This window comes from Rhipicephalus sanguineus, chromosome 7 (genome assembly GCF_013339695.2).
Source record: "Rhipicephalus sanguineus isolate Rsan-2018 chromosome 7, BIME_Rsan_1.4, whole genome shotgun sequence".
Taxonomy (NCBI): domain Eukaryota; kingdom Metazoa; phylum Arthropoda; class Arachnida; order Ixodida; family Ixodidae; genus Rhipicephalus; species Rhipicephalus sanguineus.
Genome location: NC_051182.1, coordinates 142,074,881 through 142,100,841, shown reverse-complemented (window position 1 = coordinate 142,100,841; position 25,961 = coordinate 142,074,881). Strand labels below are relative to the sequence as shown.

The 25,961-nt window shown below is 48.6% G+C and overlaps 2 protein-coding genes across 2 annotated transcripts in view; both read left to right on the top strand.

Annotated features, from left to right (window-relative positions):
• Positions 1 to 25,961, top strand: part of LOC119400101 (uncharacterized) — an 86,768-nt gene that overhangs the window by 26,955 nt on the left and 33,852 nt on the right. The gene's annotated exons all lie outside the window — the stretch shown is intronic.
• Positions 5,835 to 11,040, top strand: LOC119400100 (ice-structuring glycoprotein-like). The gene is made up of 2 exons (XM_037667035.2): positions 5,835 to 6,026; positions 8,739 to 11,040. The coding sequence occupies exons 1-2, from the start codon at positions 6,015 to 6,017 to the stop codon at positions 10,803 to 10,805; spliced, it is 2,079 nt and encodes a 692-aa protein (XP_037522963.1). The 5' UTR covers positions 5,835 to 6,014; the 3' UTR covers positions 10,806 to 11,040.

Below are 25,961 nucleotides of genomic sequence, written 5' to 3'. Positions count from 1 at the left end.
GCGTCCATCACGGGCCGCTTTTCTTGCTATCGCATTCATTGCTTCGCCCTTGCGAGAAACTGTGACTTTTTTTTCTATCTTTACTGTGCCTGTTTCTTTCTACCTCTTTCTTTCCTTTCTTTCTCTCTATTTTCCTCTTTCTCTTTCTTTCTATGTCTATTTCTTTCTGTCTCTCTCTCTCTCTGTAGCAGTTCTCTCGCCTAGTATCCTTTTCTCTCTTTCTTCGCTTTTTTCTAACTATTTCTCTCTCCTCTTTGTTTCTATATCTCTTTCTTTGTCTGCACTCGTTCTCCCCTCCTCCTCGCTCTCACTTGCATCTCCCACCCCCTTGCTATTCTGTACTATACAAGGCTATGCTAGGCTCTGCTAGCGTGCCTGGATAGCCTAGTGGTTACAACGCTTGCCTTCGGATCGTGGTGACGCGATTGAGCGCGGGCCCGTTCATGATGATGATTATTTTGCATGTATGATGCACCGGAAAACCTCGACCATAACAGCTCTGCTGTAAAAATTCGGCAGATCCCACGTACCGTGGGAGTCGATGTTATGCGAAGCTTGCGGCGGGTAGGTGACTGTGGCGTAACTTTTTTACTGAGGGACACGTTACAAAATGACGCTAAAGATTTGTATACATTTTATACGCACACATATATATGTTGAAGAGCCGCATATGTGTTATATAACCAGTTGTTTACGGTTGGGTAACGCTGCCAATAGCAACGTGGGTATTACCAACACCAGAAGCGGTAAGCTAATATCGAGTGCTCGTACGTGTTTCGAGAACGCACGCACGTTTCACGAACACGTGTGCATGTGTGCAAGAAGTTCTTGGCAGTCCTTGAACAAGGGCATCATCACCGTGATCAGTGAGCACCAGCAGCTGGTCATGACTTGTTATAGGATCCCGTCGTGATCGGGGTGACGAGGGGTCCATGTGTAGTGAAGTATGTGGTATAGTAGAGCTGTTGGAATTCGTGGATGCCTCGGTCATTTCGTCGACAGATTGTCTGTCGACAGAGCCAGCGACATGTCGGAACCTGAAGCCACCCTTCGCGTTGGTGAGGTATAGGCCGTCGAGGCTGGTAAGCCTGGATAGTGCTACGTAGACCAACATCAATGGATGGTGTTTGTCGTATTTGTAGACTACCAGGGCGTATGTGGCCTACGTAGCCTAGTCTACAAAGCGGCTGTCAATCAATCTGGCATCATCCTCGGTCAACATGAGGCCATCGCCCAGCCTCGTAAGAAATGAAGGGGACACTGCGTCGTTCTGGCGGACTAAGTGCACTTTAGGGTGCGGTGATGTGGATATCATATGTAACTTTCGTTAATGTATTCCTCCGGGGTCGAGCAATGCTTCAATATAGCTTGCTGAATCATAGGAATACAAACGTAATGTTTATTAGACTGCTATAAAAGCGGAGCCAACAATGGAACTACAGACGTTAATCTGATATGAGGCCTTTATCGTAGGAGTACACATCGTAGGAGTAACATGTAGTGTTCATTGCTTTCTTGTAAAATTAGATAGCCAGCACCACAACCACAATTGACGTTGCACCGATATTACGCCTGCGTAGGCTGTTTTTCCAAACCAGTTTCAAACCAGACCTGGCGTGGCTCAGTGGTAGAATACCTGATTGCCATGCAGAATGCTTGGGTTCGATTCCTGCTGGGATCCTAATTTTCATTCTTTCGATTCGTTGAGTAAACGCAGCCGATGTTGGTTTTCCTTAACGCTCTAGCATTTAAGTTACCAATGTCTGTTGTTGCCGTTCCTGGGTGATATAAACTGTCAATCACCTGTGGCGCATACCTCCACAGTGCGGCCTGTAGTAAACGGGTATGTGCCACACGTGTCTAGTGGAAAGGGTTTGACGACGTAGGCGACAGGATTTTAACGTTATTCATGTCATGACCCGGCAATCATATTCGTCAAATCCTCTTACCCTCCCATGCAAATTTTGGTCAACACCAAGTTAAGGAGGCGATCATGAGAGCACCCAGACGTAAGCGGCTAGATAGATAGATACGTAGATAGAAACGCTCAAAGTGCCAGAGGTTCGCTAAGAAATGCTTCGCATTTAATAAATAAAATATTTGTGTTTGAATGGGAATCTAACTCAGGAAATCTGCGAGGCAGGAAGATGTTTTACCACACAGCCGCAGCAGTGCTGCAAACTTCTTTGAAAAAAAAAAAAAAAAACTCTGTTCTGTCCTCTACGTGGGCGCGGCCAGCAGTTACAACGGCCTCCCGTTAGGGGGTCGTAACTCCTCAGGATCCAATAAAGTTCGTTGTCTGTCTGTCTGTCTGTAGAGCCATAATGTCGTGCAAGGAGAGGAGCCCCGTTAACACGTGCAATATTGCGTGGCAGATGGGTGGAATTGCACCAGGCGTCACGCCATGTGAATTGCGGAGCCAGCGGGTTGTTTAAAGGCCCGCGCTTTAGGAAGATCTCAGGCATAATTAATCGTCATCACCAGCAACAGCATCAGCAAAGTGTGCCGCTGCGCGTATTGCCTTACGGCTGCGTAGTGGCTACTTCGCTGATTCAAAGTATGATAATTGATAGCATACCGGCCACTTCGAAACTGCACTTGCAGTGGGAATGCGTTCTCGGGAAATTTCAAACGGCCAATGTTACGCGCCCAGACTTTTCCTTTCTCGCGCAGGCTTGAGCCAATGCGAGTACCGGGTGTCATGCTCCTACTTTCAAATGAAGCTTATACTCAAGCTTTATGAGCGCATAACGTGGCAATTGTTTACACAGTCATGTTGATCATTAACTGCTAAGACGGTACCCTTCATTGTTAGACATGAAATATCATCGAGCAAGACATGGGCTATAAGCGGTACGACATAAAGGACATAACGTAGTTAGCAGGGGCGTAGCCAAAATTTTTTTCGGGGGGGGGGGATCTCCTTCGTCTGAAGTGGGTGTCGGGCAGGCAAATGTGATCGAGTGTCATTTTGAACTCTGTATGCCATGGCAAAAAAGGAATTTCGGGTGGGGGGGGGGGGGGGCACATGCCCGGTGTGCCCCCCCCCCCCCTGGCTACGCCACTGATAGTTAGGAAAGTGTAATTTGTACAAAACCGCGCAAAAGCACCATGCTTGAGGGTCGCTGCAATTCGGTGAGTGAATTTCGGAATGACTTGTTGCAAAGGCCACCACGGAATTGAAGACGATGAGAGTACGCGACTTTGTCGATGGGGGATTCAAAAATACGAACGAGGATGAAATAAAGATGAGCAGAATGATTGTTACGTGGCGTCAGGGGTAGCATAACAAGCATTATTATTGGCTCGGTCGCTCCGCTTATCAACTGTGAAGTGGCAAAGTGCCGCCATGATAACCCCTATGCTTTCAAAACACCTGCCAGGTGAACTAAAGATTGCGCAACCCTTCCTTTGCCTATATCCTTGAGGATATGCTGCGATATCTGAGACCGAAACTAGATGTGCGATAAACGATGTGCCACGACGATGGTGGCGAAAATTGTATGGACATTACGAAGACTGCGTCGTGCATTCAGAATGACTGAAAAGGGATGGCATACAAACACAAAAGCAGTTCCAATAATATACTCGTGATTGAAGACCTAGAAATGCGTTTATCCGTTCTTCCTTGTTCGCTAACGGAATATTGAATGTTTGAATTTACCTTGGTATGCAACGAGCAAGGTTATTCCAGCTTCCCTTACTTTGCAATTCATACAGACAAGCCAACGAAAAATATTTACCCCTGCGGGTAAGTTCTTTGTGTACAGCGCACCTGCGTAGTTCGGTTGCTTCCAACAGCGCAGACACATCGGAAATTATGCTAGCCCAACCGCGACAACAGTACGCGTCTTAACTCATGACATTATTTGTTCAACGTAGGGCCTTCCATCATTCGTGCCGACGGTGAAGCCATCCGTTAAAGGAACCGACAACTGACCAGGAGGTATGATTAGATCCTAGCGGAAATGAAAACACCGTCAATTATAGTGACTGACTGAAGCCTTCCCTTCGCGATCTGAGTAGAATTTATATTGTTAAATAGCGTTTAAACGTCACCAAAAACCGGTATGTAGCGCAGCCCAGCGGAAGAGCTTTGAAGCTTGATTATGGAGTCACTCACTGTGCTGTACGCACTCTGATGATTTCATGCGCACTACGGCGCATGCGCGCGGTGTGAACGCATGTCCAGCAAATCACCGTGCTCAAACAAATGGCCGTCGCGCTCACCTCCCACTGTTTGCAGCATGTGTTGTGTGTATACGGCTTCCTTGTCGCCGCATATACATTTTTTTATTATAAATGATTCGCGGTGTTTTCCGCGTTACCATTCCGTTATTAGACGCTGACCGGTAAGCTTTCCACTACGCTGAAGAGAAGAGGTACCATAAATACTGGTTGATCGTTCCTTTTAACTACGGCAGACATGCAAGGAGACGATCTTTACTAAGACTGGTAGCTTCCTGTCAGCACACCGAGTTCTCGAGACTCGTTCAAAAACGTTGTGCTACATACTGGCAAGTGACCAAACGCGCGCTTCTGCTGCGGTATAAAAACGATCGTGACGTGACGGTCAAGTACGCCCAAGGCAACGCCTAAAATAGGTTATGTATACCTCAGGACAGTCGTGAGATGGCCGGGAAAACATAACCACAGCGACCTTGAATGTACGTTGAGTAGGCGGCGGGAAAGGGGGGGGGGGGTGCAGTCCTTCCCAGATGGGGTCCAGAAGCTGGTACTCTCTTGGGCATATTCATCAGGGCGTATGCCAAATCGCATGCGAAAGAAAAATGCTCACGCCGGCCGAAGCAAGCAGAAGCCGACCGATACCGTTACGACCGCTTCCGATGATTCAAAAAGTGACCCTCGCACTCCGCGATGCAGAGCACGTTCCCGACCGAGAAGCCCGCCTAAACAGCCACTGTGTAAATGAGCCGTGCCGTGTCCAACCGAACCACGAAATCCGATCGAACAGCATGCATGACCTTGTAGACCATCTACTCTAAAACTCTTCCCCTTACCCCCACCCGCTTCATCCTGCCTTGCTAGCCCAAGAAGACCCCCCGGAAGTCGGTCAAAAGTTGTGCGTAATACCGAAAGATGGGATGCAGCGTTGCGTGAATAGAAGATGCGCGAAAGCGAGCTTGTTCTTTTCGGGCATAACGTAAACCACCTCCACGTGCAATAAAGCCGCGGCTCGTTGTCATAGACGACACGCCGCGTCCACGCAACAACTCGAATGGTTTGGTTTGCTTGGCCGTTGTATTGCTCGGGTACGCGCCAAGTCGGAAGAGAGAAAGAAAGACTGAAACCATCATTTTCCACGAATCGTCGGTCAGGTCTCACGCTTGTGTTCCCTTAACCTTCTCACCCGACCAAAACGTCCGGCTAAGCCTGCATCGGAGAGGGGACCGAGCACGCGGAATTAAAGGAGTGTCGAAATATACTTCTGGCACTGACACACACACACACGCACGCACACACACACACACACTCCCTCGCTTCTGAGGCTTCTCAATTTTCGAGCGAAACTCCAGTGTCGGCGGCAGCGGTGCGGGGGGTGGCGTGGGGTGTTCGATTACCATAGGAGCAGCCATCTCTCTCGCAGTCAAACAGACAGACGCGCATAAACACACGCACACGCAGCCTGAGCAAAACGCTTATCTCACTCGCAAGAGTTGAGAGAGAAGAGTGAGACTGCGCGCAGCGCGTTCATCTTCCTTCGGAAGACACGTCCAAGTGCATCTTGCATTGAGAGGGAGGACGTCCGGCGGCAGGGTCTTTGAGAAAGTGTGTCGGACGCGTCGTCAGAGGGGACGCCTCCGCGTCACCGCCACAGGAAGGGTATATAAGAGCGTCGTCCAAGCCAGACCCTGGCCGCAGAAACACGCAGAAAGAACTCATCCCTCCGCTTACCATCTGAAACCCACCGCCGGCCGCCTGCATACGGATTCTTGCTCTTTCACGTCGGAGGACATTCAAAAACGACAAGTTCGGGATCAGGCCTAAACAAGATGCAATTTCTCGTGAGTATTATGGGATGCACGTGCGACGGGGTCCCGAAGGCTACAGCTCTCGCCGGCGTCGTAGGTCCTTGATGACCGGTTTTTCATATTTCATTTAATCAGAAGGATATGCCTGACTGGTAAAAATGCAAAGCCGGACTGCTTTGGCGGCTCGGATGTTTACAGTCTACTGTCTCTTAAACTGCAGTTCTATAATTAATTTATTCGCTGGTTGTAGGGCAGTCAAGGAAGAGTAGTGCATCGAGTAGGAGGGCGCTTCCAGACTAGTACCTCAAGGTCTGCAGTTGACCAGAATGGAGGGATAAGGTTAATGATCTCAAACAGAGCATTCAAAGTTAAAGTCGAGTTGTTAAGTGGTTAGAACAAGGCTGTCCGTGCTTGCGGGAGTGGCGAGTTAGACGCTGCAAGTTGTGTAGTAATAGTAGTAGAATTAGCATTAGTATAAGAAGGACATTAATATAAGGCCTCGGAGGACATTAAAAAAGTTAGTCCGGGATCAAGCCTAAGCAAGAAAAGATGCAATTTCTCGTGAGTGTTATGTAACGCACGTGCGACCAGGCCGCGGGGTTCACCTCTCCTCAGCGTCGTTGTCCTTGATGACCGGTTTTCTCATATTTTTTAATCTGAAGGATATGCCTGGGTGGTAAACATGCAAAGCCTGGCTCCTTTGGCGGCTCGTATGTCTAAAGTCCACTGTCGCTTAGACTTTATAGTTTAAACATTTATTGATTGGGTGATAATAGTCAAGGAATGGTAGAGCATCCGGTTGGAGGACGCTTCCAGACCAGTACCTCAAGGTGTGCAGTTGGTCAGAAAGGGGGCGACAAGGTTAATGGTGTCGAACACTGTATTCAAAGTTAAAGAACGGTGTCATTGACTACATTGCGCGGTTAAAAAGACAGAACAAGGTTGTCAATGCTTGCTGGAATGTCGTGTTAGACGTTGCAAGTGGCGTAGTATTACTATTCGGATTATAATTAGCATTAGAAACCATTGCAAGCCGCCTCTACACGGATTCTTGCTTTTGCCTCGGAAGACATTCGAAAAACGATCCGAAGGTTTGGATCAAGCCTAAGCAAGAAAAGATGCAATGTCTCGTGAGTATTATGGGATGCACGTCCGACGGGGCCCGGAGGGTACAGCTCTCCACGGCTTTGTGGGTCCTTGATGGCCGGTTTTTCATTTTTTATGAGAGGGATATGCCTGGCTGGTAAACATGCAGAGCCGGGCTGGCTTTGGTGGCTGTCCGCAGCGGGTGGTGTGTTTTCTTTATGTGTATTAAACTGGTACTGTCGCTTAGACTGTAGTTCTTTGAGCCATTTATTCGCTGGTTGTACGACAGTCAAGGGACGTTAGGGCATCGGCGTGGAGGGCATATCTGGATCCGTTCTCAAGGTCTGCAGTTGTCCAGAAGGGCGAAATAAGGTTAATTATGTGGAACACGACATGCAAAGTTAAAGAACGATCTGTACGATAACGTGTTCTGGTTGGACGGATAGTACAAGCTTGTACCCGCTTGCGATAACGCTGAGTGAGATGCTGCAAGTGCTTTAGGGCCCTCAGGAAAACTAGTCATCAAAGATTTAGGAAAGCGTTATTTAGGCGTCGCTGGTGAAAGCCAATCTACTGACCACCGAAGAAAAAGAAAACCGCAGGTTTACCACTATGAAAGGTTTAATGCCTGGGTATTTGATCATGCAGACGATCAATGTGATTCGCGGCATCTCGTGATAGTAGTTGTAAATGGAAAATTTATCGCACTGCCAAGCATTACGACGCCAAATCTGGTGTCATCCAACCCCAGTGGCTTAGTAGCTATGACGCCGCGTTTGTAAGCGCGAGGACGAGGGCTCGTACCCCAGACACGGTGGTGGTCGTTAAACTGCCATTGGTGAAAATTATTGCGATATCACCCACTAGGGCACACCTCATAATTATTTGGTGGATTTGACGCGTAAACTTTTGACATTCAATCATTTGGCATTTAATAATGTGAACCTCTTATAAGCATCAATCCCCGGAAATATGAGGTTACACCTTTATATCGTTATGCTATGCTTGGAATTCGGTAACTGATAAATTGAAAAAGATCGCGTATAGTTATTCAGTCCCGGGCTTCTCTTTAAAACTGTGTTTCACCAACCGACCCCAATTACGATCTCATCTTACATTTGTCTCGGACTTGGTAGTTGTGGATTCAAGGGATTTAGTTTATTGAATGGGAGAATAGAAGCATAAGACCGACTGCCTAAAAGCATCACAAAAGCAAAAACGAACAAATTATAAACGCTGGTAATATATTTCACGAAATAATGCTGCAGCAGCCCTTAATCGAGAGAGGACGATACGTGTCGTCAAAGCGTGACCTAATATACTGTATATGTACAGCTGGTTTGGGATTGTCGTATTAGAGTAAAGCGAGTTTTTTTATAAAATCTCATACTGATAACGCTACAGACTGTTTATTTAGAGTATTGTTTCCCAAGGGTTGTGAAAAGTACACTGTGCAAAAATGGAACTTGCTATATGTCGGGCCAGAAGAAGGTTGCGAAAACTCTGCGGCAGATGTTGCTGTGTGAAGACCCCGTATGATTGAAATCTCACCCTAGCGAAATGAATGCGTTTTTATTTACCAATGCGTTCATCGTTGATTGCTGCCAGCGACACTATTCCGTCACTACTCTAACTCTGTGCATTCACCTTTTCATCCAGGTAGTACCAGTCCTTCTAGGCCTGCTAAGCAGCACCTTTGCCGCATACCTTCATGGCGCCGGTGTCTCATTGCACGGTGCCCCGGGAGTCGTTACCCTGCAAAACGCCGGGGCCGCAGCTACCTTGCGACCGGCTTATTCTTACACTGCCGGAGCACCCGCCGTTACCACCAGCGTTGTCCACCATGCACCAGCGTTAGCATCCGTGCGGCCCGCCGCTTATACAGTGGCGGCTCCCGCAGTGACTAGAGTCGGATACGGCGGCAGTCTCGGATACGGAGGCAGCCTCGGCTACGGCGTCAGCCAGAGAGTCGTAAGCGCCGCTCCTGCTACCACCACGTACTACCAGCAGGCCCCCGCCGTGTCTTACCGGGGATACGGTCTCGGATACGGAACTGGTCTCGGATACGGCGCTGGCCTGAGCTACGGCGGGCTCCGCTACGGCGGCGGCGGCGTCACAACGCTATCCGCTCCGGCCGTCTCTCAAGTGAGCCGCTTGTCCTACTCGGCGCCCCTGGTTTCCGCCGCACCAGCGGCCGTGAGCTACTCCGCTCCCGCCTCCGTGACGACCGTACACCACGCCGCCCCCGCCGTGGCCGTCAGGCCTGCCGTGAGCTACGCTACGGCGCCTGCCGTCACAGCTTACCGGACGGCTGCGGTCGCCGCGCCGGTCGCCACTTTCGGGGCTGGCCTCGGCTTCGGACACACGGTGACCGCAGCACCCGCGGGTTACTCGACTCTCGGTAGGGTCAGTTACGCCGCCCCAGCCGTTGCTGCCGTCAGGCCTGCCGTGAGCTTCGCTACTGGTCCAGCTTTGACTGCCGTACGCCCAGCTTCCGTTAGTTACACAGCGCCTGCAGTAACGGCCGTGAGACCAGCCGTCACCTACACGACAGCGCCTGCCGTCACCGCCGTTAGGCCCGCCGTCACCGTCTCCACTGCCCCTGCTGTTGCTGCTGTGAGGCCAGCTGTGAGTTACTCTACCGGACCCGCTCTGAGCTACACCACCGGCCCCGCAGTCAGTTACTCCACCGGACCAGCCGTCACCACGTCCTACCGTACTGCCGCGCTCCAAGCGCCCGTCTCCACGTTCGGCACTGGTCTGGGACTTGGTACTACGTTCGGTCAGTCACTCTTCTCTCCCGGCTACGCTGCTGTGAGACCCGCAGTGAGCTACTCCACTCCGGGAGGCTCCGTGACAACCGTTCATCACGCCACACCCGCTGTCGCAGCCGTGAGACCTGCCGCCGTCAGCTATTCGGTCTCTCCAGCCGTCACCGCGGTCAGGCCCGCAGTCAGCTTTGCTGCCGCCCCGGCTGTGGCCGCCGTAAGACCCGCCGTCAGTTACACCACCACCCAAGCAGTGAGGCCTGCTGTCTCCCTCAGCTACACCGCTGCCCCAGCCGTCGCGGCAGTTAGACCAGCCGTCAGCTATACCACGGCTCCAGCCGTCACTTCCGTCCGGCCGGCAACCCTGGGCTACGCAACGGCGCCCGCCTACACCACGTCTTACCGCACAGCGGCGCTTCGGGCTCCTCTGACAACGTACGGGGCCGGATACGGCATCGGGCACACGGTCAGTTCTCCCGCTGTGTCCTACACCACTGGCACGCCGGGCATCGCCTACCGCACCGCCGCCTACGCCGCTCCCGTGTCCATGTACGGCGCCGGCATCGGTCTCGGCCACACCATCGCCTCGCCCGCCTTGAGCCAGCAGTACCGCACCGTCTCCTACTCCGCACCCGTTCTGGGAGGATACACGACTACGGCGGCGGCTCCTGCGACTGTTAGCTACGGTCTTGGAGGACTTCGCACCGGCTACGCAGCCTACTCTGGTGCACCGACCGTGGTTCACCATGCGGCAGCACCGGCCACCGCCTATGTGACTGGCGCTGGACTCGGCGCTACGCACGCTGGCCTCGTTGGACATGGTCTCCAATACAGGACACTGGTCTCCGGAGGGGGTCTTGGAGGAGGCCTGGGAAGTGGTCTGGGCTACGGTACCTACAGCGTCTATGGTGCCGGAGCACCTCACGTCAAGGTCATCAGCCCCGCTAAGAAGAAGTGAAGTGTTACGCTTGTTTCCCTTCAACCGAGGAAGACCAGGAGACGTCCCGAAGCTATCTACGGTTGTGACAAACGAAGCTGAGCGGTATTTATTTCGACCTGCCGCATGCAAGAAGATGGATATGAGCGTTTTCGTTGGAACTGCGGCTGCACTTTGATGAAGAATAGCAGATAAAAGTCCTCTGAAGGCTGCGTGCGCGAGATCTCAGAGTACGTGATAAATAAAACGGATGAAAAAGTTGCCTCCGTTGATACTGCTCCAGTCATTCAAAAAACAGGTTTTGGTTAGTGCTTCAGATTATGAGGCAGTTTCAGTTGTTTCGTTCGCCAAAAACGGCTGTTTGAGCTGTCTTAAATACCACGAATGTCCAGAAATGAGTATCACTCGGAACTTTTGTTGAAATGTGTGTTCTTACCAAAAAAAAAACAATCTTTGCACAGCAGATCAGGACATACGCTTTTGAAAACAGCCGATGGGGATGGGTCATGGGCTTTTTTGAGAAGCCGACGGGGCAACAACCTATCGGGCAAAAGCGTAAATTTGACCGATGTTCACATTAGCCTGTACTGAGTATAAAGTTTTACGGCTGTCTAATGAAACGATTATGTGCAGCGACTGTAAAAGAAGCTCTATTTTGTTATCCTAAACGCAGCACGGAAGTACACAAAGAAATCATTCATTTTCAGCCCAGCAATTCAAATAAAGTTGAGACATGCAAACATAGGGCTGAACACAGCGAATTCTTGAAAAACAAATGAAATAACTGAGGCAAAGATAATATGTCAGAAACCCCGGGCGGGAGAGTGTTCCAGGAGCACAGGAGCTGCTTTCGACAATATGTCCCAGGCACAAGTATTCGGAAGCAGCGCAATTTCATGTACGGTTTACACTAATGCACTTACACACCAATCCCTGTATTAGCAGCCAATAAAAAAATAGTATTTTTGATACTCAGCAACAAATAAATTGAATATCAGAGGCTCGTTGTTCAATTGCGCCCTGCACTACTAAAAAACACCGCACCACTATAGCGCGTCGAGTGGAGAAATGAGTGGCTTCACGAACAGCTATGACGACGCCACCAGTCAATCAATCAATCAATCAATCAATCAATCAATCAATCAATCAATCAATCAATCAATCAATCAATCAATCAATCAATCAATCAATCAGTACTTGTTTTGCATACATATAACGACGCATTTTTATAGAGGCCAGGCCCCAGAACCCTTCGAAGGGTTCTGGAAGGGCTCCGTTTCTTAAAAAGAAGTGAAGAAATGCAAGTACGGTTGAAACTCGATTTAACGAAGTGATTGGGGCGCTCTAATTACTTCGTTAAATGGGGAAGTTCGTAAAATTGAGGAAGGAATTTTTCGATGAATTTAAATGTAAAATTCTAACCTACCGTCGCCTCAATGTTACCGCGGTATTTTATTTATGCAATACAAGCCTGCGCGCGTGAAAAGTCCGCGAGGGCAGCCTGAACATGAATTCCTCGCATGCCCGGGCGATGCAGGCGCGGGAGACGGTCACGTGAAGCTACGTCAAGCTGCCGATATTCAAAGACAGGGAGCAGGAATGCAGTTAATGTGCGAGCAGGCAGATCAAGAAAGTTCCAAGGAGTCGAGCAGTGCCATCTGTCGCATAAACCATTCAATAACGAAAGCAACCACCGTGTTCCTGTGAGTGTATTTGCAGAGACAACAAACCACTATACCGTCAAGCGCCATTTGACATGCAAAAGCGCTATCGAATGTGGAGTGTAGCCTCGTCAAAATAAAACTAGTGTAGTGACTAGAGTGTCTAGATGATTTAACGCGATAGAGTTATGGTGCACGTCCGAAGAAAACCCGTCTGCGTAAAAACTGGAAAGAATTCAATGTATTTTCGCTCACCTGTTTCCAGAAAAACTTCCTTAAATCAATTTGAATGCGACGAAAGCTTCCTTAATTCGAGTTCATGACAACATTGAACCCTATGGGTACCTGCCGTGTAATGGAAATTTCTTCCTAGGCAGGGAAATTCGTACAATCGGGTTTCGTTAGATCGAGTTTTAACCCTTCGTATCGCACAGCCAATCTAGTCGCGCAAGTAAATATTTTTTTTTGCGTATATGGAATAACAATACATACGAAAGTAGGAATAAACCGAAAACCCGGAACATTTGGCTTTAGTTCTAGGAGAAAACAAGTATCCACATATGTGGACGCTCAGAGCGCTCCATCATTCTTCTTCATAGTAGACGGGAACTTCGCTTGCCGACGGCTCTGTTTCAAAGCATTATTCATTATCAACATGACTACTTACCATAACTAACGCCTTCATCATCAGTTCAACGCGTTCATCATTATTATTATCATCATCATAAACGTTCACGCGGCCGCTTGTTAACGGCTCTGATTCAACACTTTCATCATCATCATTCATTATCGCCATCATCGACGCGTTAACCTTCATGTTCAACGTTTTCATCATCACCGTATTTATCAGCATCCAAGGCCCATTTGCTTGCCCACAGCTCTACTTCAACGTGTTCGTCATCATCTTTGTCGCTGTTGATCGTCATTACCAATGCGTTCGCGGTTACGTTCAAATTGAATGCTGTCATCATCAGCTGTAGCATTGTTCAAAGGGCCCCTCACCAGGTTTGACAATTTTGAGCTAACGAGCGCAATGCATGCACTGGGCGTTCACGATTACGTCTGCCAAAATTTGCAACGCTACGCGCCGCGTAAATGGGTCAAATTTCATGCTGAACGCTGCTTTCCCTTCTTCTCGCGTCCGCGCGCCCAGAGAATGAGGGGATGACGTACATGAGAGAATGGCCCTACGTAGATGGTAGTGCTGTGACGTCGCTCCTCTACGTAGACGACTGTGCTCTGACGTCGCCAACAGTAGCGCGTGACACTGCGATAATTATTTGACACGACGTGTAGTTTGTGTAATTTGTTGCTTGAATGGATTAATAAAACTTGAGAGCAATAATAAAACACACAAACGAAATGTATGCGTTTTCTTTTTTTAATTTTTACTGCGAATCGCAGCGAGATTCGAGACTAATCTACCTCCGTTTCGCACGCGTTCGTGGTCTCGCGCTTTGCGCATCGTGCAGACGCCACACTTTGCAAGGAAACTAATTTTCTACCGCGTTCCAGCGCTCATTAGGCTCATTTATCCTCCCGCGTCTAACTAGACGTTCATGCGGCACACCGCTAGTCTCGCGTCCGTACAAATGTTGCAGCTCTCGTGCTCAGTAATAGGTTAAAAGCCAAGTGATCGGCGAGGGCGCATTCGGCATAACTTGCAGAGATGAAGCGCAGAGAACGCCGCCACAACACCGCTCGCGTCTCGGGGGCTCGGGCTGGTTCGGGCACGTCATGCGCTCGTGACATTTTGTGCGCATGACGTGTTCATGCGTATGCGTTATGTGATCCTTCTGCTCGCGTGCCGAAGAGGGCAGGGAAGGGATTTGGCTTGCGAAGGCTACACGGGGCGAGGGGCAAGGGTTTGCAGCTCGCCTCCTCGCATCATGGTTTCGCGCCGCTACAAATTATTGTTTTTCTCAGCTTCTAACCGACCGATTAGAAAAATTCTTGTGGCAAAATGCTCTTTATTGGGCTCGCAACAACTTGCAATGTCTAACTAAAATTCGTTAGGTCACCTGGTGAGGGGCCCTTTCAAGAGGCGTTTGCTTGTTGACGGCTCTGCTTCAACGCGCTAATTATCAGTGCTCTCCTAATCGGAACATTTGCTTCCGCTACTCAGCTGGAAAATTATGGTACGTATGTTTTCATCACTTAATCTACGTCCTGAACAAAGCAAATAAATTCTCAACATAACTTCTAAAAGGCATATTTAGCTATATTACAGACAATGTTTTGTGCAGAGCCGCACGGCAACGAAGAGGGTCTTACTACCATGCGGCGTTCTACCAGCTTCTTACACGAACTCGGTATGCCTGGCGTCCACAAACGTGTACGCCGCGGCGACAACTCACAAATCTTTTGTCGCTCACAGTGCAACAAAACTCACACAAAACAAGATAAACCCTTCCTTTTCTCGAATAAAGCCGAATAATAGAAAAAGCTCTCAGGAATTTAGAGTGAACTTATAAAAAAAATGCAGGCATACACATATATATAGGGGAATTCGTAAGAACGCAATTGCTTTGTGCGCTCTTACTGCTATTTTTTCACAGAAGTTGACACATGAAGATGATTTTATGAAATGCTGAAGTAATGCTAACATCTCAAATCGATTTTTAAGGCAATGCGTTGGCTAGCCCCATCCCACTTCACTGATACGTTTTGTCCCCATATGTGAACGCTGGGATAGAAAGGTTTAACTGCATTATAATAGATTTGTTACAGTTGCGCGGGTAATATTTTCTTTTGCGTTAATATGGTTAGTATTGTGAGCTATGTAGAGGCACGCAAATAAGCCGCTTATATAATAAAAACTGTGTGATACTAGAATGATGTGATAGTACAATGATAAGTGTTGCACAGGTTCACGACAATATAGAAAAATGAGTATAATCCATAGTTAAAATGCTTATGTAAATATGCATGATGGTGTAGTCAAGATACAACGTAGTTAATACGTGTGTTTTTGATATGTTAACGCTATTGACTGGCACTGACCAGAGTTTTGCGAAAGTTTTTATAAGGCACGATATTTTACACAAGATGCAATGGGTTATATGTTTAGTTATCTATAAGCTTATGAAACTGAGTCCGTATTGCTTATAAAAAAGAGGGTTCGTAGTGCAGTGTTCTGCGCTACTTCAAAGCGCTTCAGCGTTGTCTGGCAGATTACTCAGCAAATTGCTACAGTATATGAAGTGTGAAAATGTATGAAAGATCAATATAGTGTTAACGATGTCTTAAACGTCAAAATGTGCTGTAACCTCTAAAGCAGAGGCGTAGCCAGGATTTTTTTTTCCTTCGCGGGGTAGGGGGGGGGGGTTCATTCAACGCACCTTTATATATGCTCGTGCGTGCGTTTGTATGCGTGCGTGTTACATACACATACAATATTAAAGGTAAAAAAAAATTCAGGCGAAAGATAAACGCCCCAACTTCCCCCGTTGACTATGCCATTGCTCTAAAGTATTCGTATTTTTCTGTATATCACGAATCCACTCGATCCTTTCGGTATAGCGCGTCCCTTGTTTTTATTCGCGAGTCCGTCCCTGAAAGCAAGACAGGAGAATACCCGCAAGAGCTTTCTTTTCGTATCGTCTCATCGACTAGATTAAGAATGCATTCGACGCGCCTCCGCCTTCCAAGAATTACCATTATTTCCTTCTTTCGATCTTTCCTTTTATGAAAAAGAAAGCACAAAGTGTTTCCATGTATCAACTCGGAATGCATCGATGTATATTCAGCCCGAAATCCCGTAAGCAGTTGCGCTGTATAAAGAACACGAGAGGCCGTCCTCCAGAAAGATAAGTGCGAAGGTTGTCGATTGCTGCGATCGAAATTCCGGGATTGGGCCTGGTTAACTCACAACCAGGCGTGAGGTGAAGAAGTTAACGCCGGGAGAGCGATGTAGCCGTCGCATTACGTTTATCGACGTAAAGAGCAGGGCGTTGGTTCGGGCTAGTTGGTATTCCATACTACGAACCTATTTAGCACAGAAATTGCAACAGGAATACACACATACACAGCGTCTGGGTATCTGCATGTTAAAACACGAAGACACGAGGAATACGGATACACAGGACCGGTGCTGAACTACCAAACCCGCGCCTGTGTATGTTGTGTATACCTCTGTCCATGTTGCAATTTTTGTGATAAAGATGTTCGTAGTATCGGCCTAAATATGCAGCTTTCTCATACGAACATGTAAAATAACCCCCCTTAAATAGAGTTTCCTAGTATTACCTAGAGGGAAAACTAGCGCTGCGACGCTTTGGGAATGCTGGTATATGTCGGATTCGGATTGGCTTCGTTCACGAAGAGCCTGGACACCTCGCAGGCGCGTCTGGCTAGAACCGTTTTTTTTTTTTCGTTAGTGTTGCATTAAAGGAGTCCAAAGTATCCGAGCCAGCTCCCAAATTATGATTCACTTCGTGGATATGCCGTGTTTTTTTTTTCTTTTTTGTTACAGAGTGCGCCGAACAGTCTCCCCTTCGAGTACGTACTTCCGCTGCTGTTGCGGGGTTTCCCCCGGCGGCTGTAAGTGGTTGTTTTTAGATGTGAAGCATCTTATAGCGGAGTTCAATCCGGTAGTGGTGGTGATGGTGTGCGCCGTGACCACCTTTACTGCGCATGCGCAAGCCCTCTCCACACACCTCCTCTCCCTCTCCATCCCCTTTCCCCTTTCACCCTCTCCACTACCCTCTCCGCTCTCCCTTTTCCCCTCATCCTCTCAACTCTCCATCTCCCATTTCCCTCTCTCCCCTCCCCCTCTCATCTTCCCTCTCCACTTCTCCTCTCCCCTTTGCCTCTCTCCACTCCCCCTCTGAAACGCGGGCTCCACATGGCGAAACGCTGCTTCGCATCGCCTCAGGTCCCCTTTAGCGGGAGATGGTGTGATTTTTTCATAGCAGAGCGCTCGCCAAGTTTTCACTGCGGAGCTGTTTGAGCTAGCCGTTGGTCCGTGACGGGCGAACAGAAATGATCATCATCGTGAAATGGGACGCGCTCTCCTCGACCTCTTCTTCCTCTTCGTCCACTTCTTCAACTTCCGCTTCGCTCAGAACACGTGCACCGATTATACCGGCGTGGGATGCAATAACTGTGATGGGCGAGAGAACGAGTACGGGAGATGGAAAGAGAGAAAGAGAAATAGAGAGGCAGAAAGTGAAACAGAAAATTTCTTGGCGAAAAAAATTCTAGGCGAGGCGGGATTCAAACCCGCGTGCCCACGATCTGTAGGCTAGCATCCTAACCACTCGGATATCCAGGCACGCTAGCACAACATAGAATAGCCGTGTATAGTATAGTATAGCAATGGGGTGGGAAAGGAAAGTGAGGAGGACGGAAAGGAGGAGGGGAGAGAGTAACGCATGGCATAGAGAGAATGAGGAAGAGAGAAACAGAGAGAAAGAAAGGGAGACAGAGAGATAGAAAGAGCAAGTAAGGGAGAAAGAGAGAGATAGAAAGGGAAGAAAGAGAAAGAATGATATAAAGAGCAAGAAAGAGAGAAATACATAGAGAGAAATAAATAAATAGGAATAAACAGAGGAATACAGACAGAAAGAACAGAGAGAAGAAGAAAATGAAAGATAAAACTGAAGAGAGAAAGGGCAGGGCGCCCAGCTCCACACTTCCTTCAGGGTTGGCACTAGCGCGAAGCTGCCTTAATTCTTTTTTTTTAAAGACGATAGTCTTTCTTGGGGAACTTAAACGCAGAAATTTTGGTCTGTCTTTCTGTCTGTCTTTCAGTTTGTCGGCACGTCCCTCGATTCAGCCACTCGGCCAAAGTTGAACCACTTGCACAAGGGCCAGCCATTGTGAACGGCTCATAAGGTTCATACTTGTCTACATGGTTGATCAAAAAGCAAACATTACGCATATATGAGGCGCTGCATCACTAGGTAAGTATTAGGTGGTGTGTTCCTTTAATAGAAAATACATAGATACGTAATTCTAGAGACCCTAGTTTCTTAAGCTGCGCTGAAAATGCGACTGCGCCGAAACTTGGCTTCCTCCGTGGCCTTTGCGCGAGCTCATTGTTGTGTTTCGGTTTCAGTTCAGTATTGCACTGTACGAGTGCCATGGGGCGCCGCTCTGGCATTCCTGCTTTACCCAGGCGACGTGAATATAAAAGAGTGTGTGGAGAGTACTCGTTGAGTGCGGACGTTTCTTCGTCTTCGCCGCTTCGCGCCAATCTGCGTGTTCGGGCTGGCTGGCGTCCCCGCCGGTCTTGGCTGCTGCTGCGCCGGGACTACCAGCCCGCAACACAGTATTCACGTTTCCCGACGTATTGCCAGATGGCGTTCATATCTCACGCAGCGCCTCTTCTATCGTCTTTACACGACATTTGCAGCGAAGCACGCAGATACGCGGCCAATTTTTTTTCACCGGCGTCATTTCCGGTGGAAGAGGTCACGTGCTTTCCGATCTGCTTTTGCAGACGCAGGCTGGGTGCGCAGTCACTGCCAAATTAGCTTTCCGGCAGCACAGCGAGGCATTCTTTCTCTTTACCCGTTGCGCTCTACCAATAACTACACTCTAACCTTCTTCGCGACCACCTTTTCGTATACTGCGTCCTCTTCTCCAGGTATCTCACTGAATAAGAGGCTTACGCATGCGTTAAGAGGGTGTATGACTATGCGAACAGAAAACGAAAGCCATCGCGTTGATAAAGCGAGAACCTTGGTTGCAGCCTTAGCCGCGCTTCAGACGTCGGACCTAGCATGCAAAGCGGCGTCACCAGAATGCCGCTAACGTGTGCAATTGAATAGGTTCTGACGCCAGTGAAACCAATCTATACATAAATTGTTCACCCTCCATATGCTGTCATGAGACGTTTCGGCCTCTACTGGAGGCGCGAGCTAACGAACACAGAAAGAGGACGGTACTGACAAGTTTTTATTTGAGGCAGAACATCCACATATATATCTTTTCATGCCCATGCGCAGCGAGGCACATTACCTATAAGCATTTGTCTAGAAAGTACATTTCTTTCTCGCATAGAAACATGCACGTGTCACTGACACAATATTCTCCTCTCTTCTTGATATAGTATGCTTCCAGATAATTGCTTATAGGCAACGTTCTTCGATGCACATGGGCAAGGAACTACATGCTATGCCTCAAATAAAGACTTAATTTGTCAGCACTCATTCCGTTCACTTTCTCTGTCATTGTCTTAGCTCGTGCTCCTGTTCCCTCGTGAGTATGTACCAACACCCCCAGCTACGAGTGTTGCCTCGTATTTATACGTTTTAGAGATGTTTAGTAAGAAATTTGCGTAGACAGGCAAATATTTGCACGTCCGTAGCGAATCTCCAACCATTATCCGAAATGTCTGCGAAGGCGCATCCTTTCATCCGATTCCTTCAGGTAATGTGAGCGTTTTCCTCACGGACGCCTATTCATAATGCTATCCGAGAAATACAATTATACTTTCTCCAAGATAGCGATATCCTTTGAAGGATAACGGCACATGGACGTTAAAATTGAAAAAGAGGTCGACCGAGAAAAAGACACCAACAAGAATGCCATCCCCGACAGCAACGCTGGAACTAGGAGGCAAGGACACCACAGAGAATTAACGAAGATAACATAATGTCGCCCGATATCTTTCTGTATACCGCGAGCTTGTGTTGACACCGGGGGGAAAAGTATGGAATGGGACGACCTGTTTCAGTGGGCACTGGATGTGGAAAGGTAAAAAAATAAGAACAAGAATACTCGTTACGACCACTTATCTTATCTCGCCTTAGGATCAAGCGAATATTGCTTTAACCGAATTTCTCGGCGTTCACGTGGGCACCGGAACGAAAACGAAGGGAAAGAAGGAAATGAGCGCGGAGAGGGACGCCTGCAACGGGACTACACGCGCAGCCCCGCACATACTTCTATTTGTAATGCGAACGCGTGCCCGCGGTGCTGCTGCTGCGGCGGCGGCGGGAGTACGTGCCACACATCAACAAGGAGTCGCATGCGAGGGCGCACAATATGCTCCGAAACGTCCTGGCTCGGCTTCGGCTGCGCATCAAGGACGCTGAGGGTCGTTCGACGATCTATACAACAAAGAAGGTAGCTGTTGGGAAAGGAGGTGAAGGGGGAAGGCGAGATGTCGGGGACGTATCGCAAGTAAGAGAGAGAGTTGTGCGCCGTTACCAGAGTCGCGGCGCCCCATCCTCGATCTCAGCTACTTCTCTCCCAAAGTCTGTTCGCTCAGCATTCAGAGGTTCCCCGAGTGCGTCAAAAAAAACGCAAGAAAACGAAATTGAAACAAAATACACCAGAAACGAGAGACGGCTTGCCTTGCTTTGGGGCGTAGCCCGTCTTTTGTCTTCTAGGAGAGATCTCGATTGTCTGCGGTGAAGCATTGATGCATTGTATACACTCCACACGCGCAATGAGTGAATGCGCACGTACAGCATTGGAGGATCGTATTGCGGCAGTGTCGTAATTTAAATAAGAGCCGCAGTGATCAAGGTGGCTGAAGGCGGGTGATGAGCTTAGATAGAACCTAAGGCAATGTGGAGCGAAGGTTTACTCGCGCGAGCATTCGCGACTTTGTCGCGCTATTGTGCCACATCCCGTAAACTCTCGAGAAAACGACCATGCAAATGAACTTGCGAAAAAAACGAAGTGATAAGGGAACTTATTCGTGTTGCTTAATGCCTGCTCAGGATTCTGTTGGGGGCTGAGAAAACATTGCAACACTGTCGCGAATAGTTTATTTCTTCATTTCGCAAGATATCGTCACTGACGTTCCGATTTCCACTTCGCTCGCTTTAAACTTGAATGAATAGTTGAGCAAGTGAATGAGGGAGCACTGCTACTTTCTCGAGACGACAAGAAAGTCGAATGCGTTTTTTCTTGATGTGCACGCGCTCTTTGATACATGGAACTGCGCTTTTCTGTCGACCCTGTCAGACGTGTAATCATCAAAGACCAGCGAACGCACACTGAAACCCTGGCAGCTGCATGTGCAAGTATACCACCATGGGCATATGCACGGGAGCGGCGAGACAGGACCCCCCCCCCCCCAATCAATTAAGGGGGGCGCCAAGTCTGCCCTGTACCTTTACTTAGTTGGACCTGTCCCGTTAGTTTTAAGGTTACGGTTATGCCCATGCAGGTTATTGCCACTACTGGTGGCCGAGGACCACTGACGTTGCAATTCAAGAAACGTTTATCTTTACCTCCGGAAAGCCGGGGTACAAAGGCAGACCGTTGTGAAGAGCCCTTCCTCGCTTTCATCTTCATCTTTGCATTCGTTGGAAAACTTGTTTTCTTTCGAGCTCGACCAAGGGGGTAGGGGGGAAGGGTCTCTGCGGTGAATCATTGCTCCCCCTAATCTAGAACTATGGATACGCCAATGTCCATCACGTTGAAGACTAGCCCGCAGGCTCCACTGAGGAGATTGCAACCCTGTAGCTGTCTAAATGACTACCCATGAAGGGTTGTTTTGCTATCACACACCTTCTGTTTAATGCGTATTTCATGAAAAATGGTTAACCAAGCTACGGCAAATGTAGATAAGGAGAGAAGCGATTCCGGCGTAGAGACGAAATTTCGCTGGCGTAAAACAGAAACTGCTTGCACAAGATGGGCTAAAGTAGATATCATTCGGAGATGTATCAGTCCTGTACTGGGCATTGAAAACGTTAATGATGATTATGACGATTCTCTCAGGACGTGCACAACTCGGTGTCAAACAGATCTCTCGGCTGACGTGCAGATTTCTTCCGTGGCAAAATATTTTGGGAATTTCGCATAAGCTGTCTGCCTCCTCCCATAGGTCCCACACATGTTGTTATGTCGGAATGTGATCCGATGCTTGTAGAATAGACGAATCAACTAAATTAGGAAGATACATTAACGGCTCATTCAAACTTGCTGCTAGCATCGGTTGCGCGACCATTTGCAACTGACCATCAACAAGCGGCTCAAGGCGACCGATGTTCACACCTGCCAGTGCGACCTGAGAGAGTTCAAACCTGCGACAGGCTAAGGATGGACGTCGGTGTGTTAATGAGTCAATCAATGAACGAGCGATGTAGGTGCTCGGTCGGTCAGTCAGATAGTCCGTCAATCCTTGTTGACGTCATGAATCATCGTTACTTGGCAGCAAATGGCGTTCCTTGTCCTCGCGTTGCTTTCGGGTAAGTAGTCTGAAATTTTCACATGAGTGAAAAGGACGGGGGACTTTAAAAGTGAGAAAAGCAAAGAAAGTGAGAGAGAGCGAATATCGTCACAGTCAGTCAGTGTTGTGTGGTATGCGCCATCACTATCAGTCTACAGCCGCTCGTGCAATTCTGTTGCCCATAAAGTTTTTAGGATTGCCTTCGTTGCCTTGATCCTCGATGACCTTTCAGGACGACATTCCAGGATGGCTGCTAGCGACATCGGTCTGCGATCAAGACGAGCTGAAGCGACTGCGAGTGATCGTTTGTACAGCGTAGCGAGGACAGTCAGAGAAAATGCGCTGTAAAGTCTCCTCGGCACCTTGAAGGATGAACTTCTCGGCTAGTTGGTTGAAAATATCGCAGAGCAACGGCGTGAAAGACAAGGGCAGAAAAGACACACATACAACCACAACAGCGGTGTATGTGTGGTTGTATTTGTTAATTTTCTGTCCTTGTCTTTCGCGCTGCTCTCCTGCGACTCCTCACTAACGCAGTCGTCACAAAGAGCAGCTATTCTAAACTGGTTAAACATCCTTGCATTTCCTCTCTCCCCTGCTTCTCTTCCTTGACACGAGTAAAACTACCACCCGTAAAACGGTTCCAATTAGCAGGCCATGTTCTCATGTATCCTCTGGGGGTTGCCCTCTCACGGACGAAAAAGTTGTGACACCACCCACTTGCTACCTCTTTCCTGATCGGATACGTTCCATAGGTTGAAGCAGCTCAGCTCGCAATCAGAAAGTCGATTACAATACCAAGAGCGACACCTGCATTCCAAGATGCTGTAGACCGCATAGGCCGCCGAGCACGCAAGCTCTGAGGGATCGGTGTATTCCAGACACGCGCAGCGTCAAAACTTCCGAAACTCTCGAAGCGACGAACCGCCCCGCATTTCGCCCCGTGTGTTACACCTGGCTGGGCCGGTGCGTTTTTTGCCGCCGACGTTTCGGCTACGACGCCGTTCACCTTCGCGCCTTTCCCGCTCTCCTGCACTAGATCACGCCGCAGCGTCCCTCGCCAGTGGCGTTTGCATCGGCTCGCGTGGGTCGGGAAGCTACCGAGCGATCCGTGGGCAAGATCGGGGCATTCGACCGAGAACGAAGACGAAAGCACGGCGGCTTACGCGTATAAACGGTCCGAGTATTACACGAAAGACAGAACGTTCCGCGGAAGATATGCGGACGTCCAAGTGTATACGTGCCACGTGTAGTTGAGGGCCCTCGAAAAAACGTCGAGCTCGTAAATTTGCCGTCTAGATAGAAGATTAAACCAAGCAGGACGTGAGACGAAACAAAGTGATTCCTCGCCGTCACATTGCATAAGGCCGCAACGTTTCGGCACAACACGTGTCGTGTTGCAGGTCTTGTATAAGGCTTGGCTTTGAGAAGGTGAACTGTAAAGGTAGGAGAGGTCCTCACTCGGTCTATCCTGCGAACGTGAAGGTGCTACCCACCGCTGCGGTTAAGCGATCATGGCGTTCTACTGCCCTGTCATGTCATCATGTCGTCATGGCGTTCATGACAGTACCCACGGCGTTCATGGGTAGTGTCATGGCGTTCTAATCCAGGCCGCAGCGGCCACATTTCGATGGCGGCGAAAAGCCAGAGGTCCGTTTACTCATATTTAGATGCGCGTTAAAGAACTCCAGGTGGTCCAAATTTCCCGAGCCCTCCACTACTGCGTCCGTCATAATCATGTCGTGGATTGGGGGCGTAAAACATCAACAACTATTAACTTTAGGGTGTTTTCTTCTGTCTGAGCACGATACATATGAGAGAAAGCAGGGAACAGTGTCTACCTTTCCTTATCTACGGCCTGATAGCTTAGGTGATGCCACGAGGAGAAGATCTAAGGCTCGAACTAGAGAAACTATAAGCAATTGCAGTCATCTTTGGTTCCCCTAAATTAGTGAACGGCAAACCCCTAGCCTGTAATATTTAGGGTACACGCAGATGATGACGCTTGACCTAGATGGTCTCACGCGGGAAACAAATTACATGTAATAGACACGAAGAGTGTGACAAATGTACAGCAAACGATTCAGTTCTTTGTTTCTCTGTCTACCATTGCGTCTAAGCGCCAAATTTCCAGCTCAGACCATTTCTGCAAGTACACAGGGTTACGCGCTTATTTTAGCACTGCATTGTAGCTTCTTTTCATTGTTCTGCAGGAGCACCGTGGCATTCTCAGTGTTTTCAAAGACAACACAAGCCATTTGGATAGAGCTGCTCTTCGCCTTCTGACACAAACCATGCCGGAGCTTTTTCTTTCCTTGTAGGTACTGCGCATGATTTCACGAAGACCAGTAGTAGTGCCACTACAGGTGTAGCCGGAGGGGGGGGGGAGGTATGCTGGGAGTTCAAACCCCTGAAAGTTTTTAGCTTTGCATGATTATGCGTACATGCACACATACAAACACACGCACGAACATATATAAAAGTTGATTGCACCCCCCTTCCACCTCCCCCAAGAAAAAAATTTCTTACTACGCCCCTGAGGACTACTGTGGAGTGTGGACAATGAAATTTTGCAGTACTGACAAAATCGCCATCTTTCGCAATCTGATCGGCTGAGGGGGCTCTCTCTGATTGGTGCAAACAGACAGCTATTGTAGAATACAACCACATGACGAGATTTAGCCTTGTCCCGCCTGGTCTCGACCGGTGCGCCTCTTGTACTCTAGGAATCGTTACGAACGAATATACCATGTAGGTGATAGGACTTGTAATGCTACTTTATGGCAAAACGTTGTTAAACATGGTTGGCTCATAGCTAACATTTTCTCTCCTGCTCTATAACGTTCGCTCCCTTTCCCCTTCCCCAGTTCAGGGTAGCCTACCGGGCTCAGCCCTGGTTAACCTCCCTGCCTTTCTTCTATTATTTTCTCTCTCTCTTGTTCAAGCAGCTGAAGACAAAACGAGCGACATCTTTGTGTGTCTTCTCTTTGCCCCTCGTTTTCTTGTCCACCTCTCGAACTAGTGTTAGCATTTGATAGCGTCTACAGTGGTGCATACTGTTGGAAGGTATGTGGCAATGATGTCTACTTGGCAGAAGAAAGTGGCAGAAAGGATTACGCGCTGGCCTATATACCGAGGACACGGTGTTCCAACCGTGACTAAGTTGCCGCAGCGTCGTTATTCTAATTAGTCGTCTTCAAACTAGCTGCCGCTGTTTTCTAGGTAACACTCTAGGCTTTCATACCAGCAGCATAGGCGTGTGCAGAGTTCTCTATTAGGAAGGAGGAGGGGCAAACTTCACCACAGCGCCCCTCCCTTCCGTTGGTCGAGCCCAAAAAAGAAGCTTCGCAATGGATACAAAAATGAGAACGAAGCGAT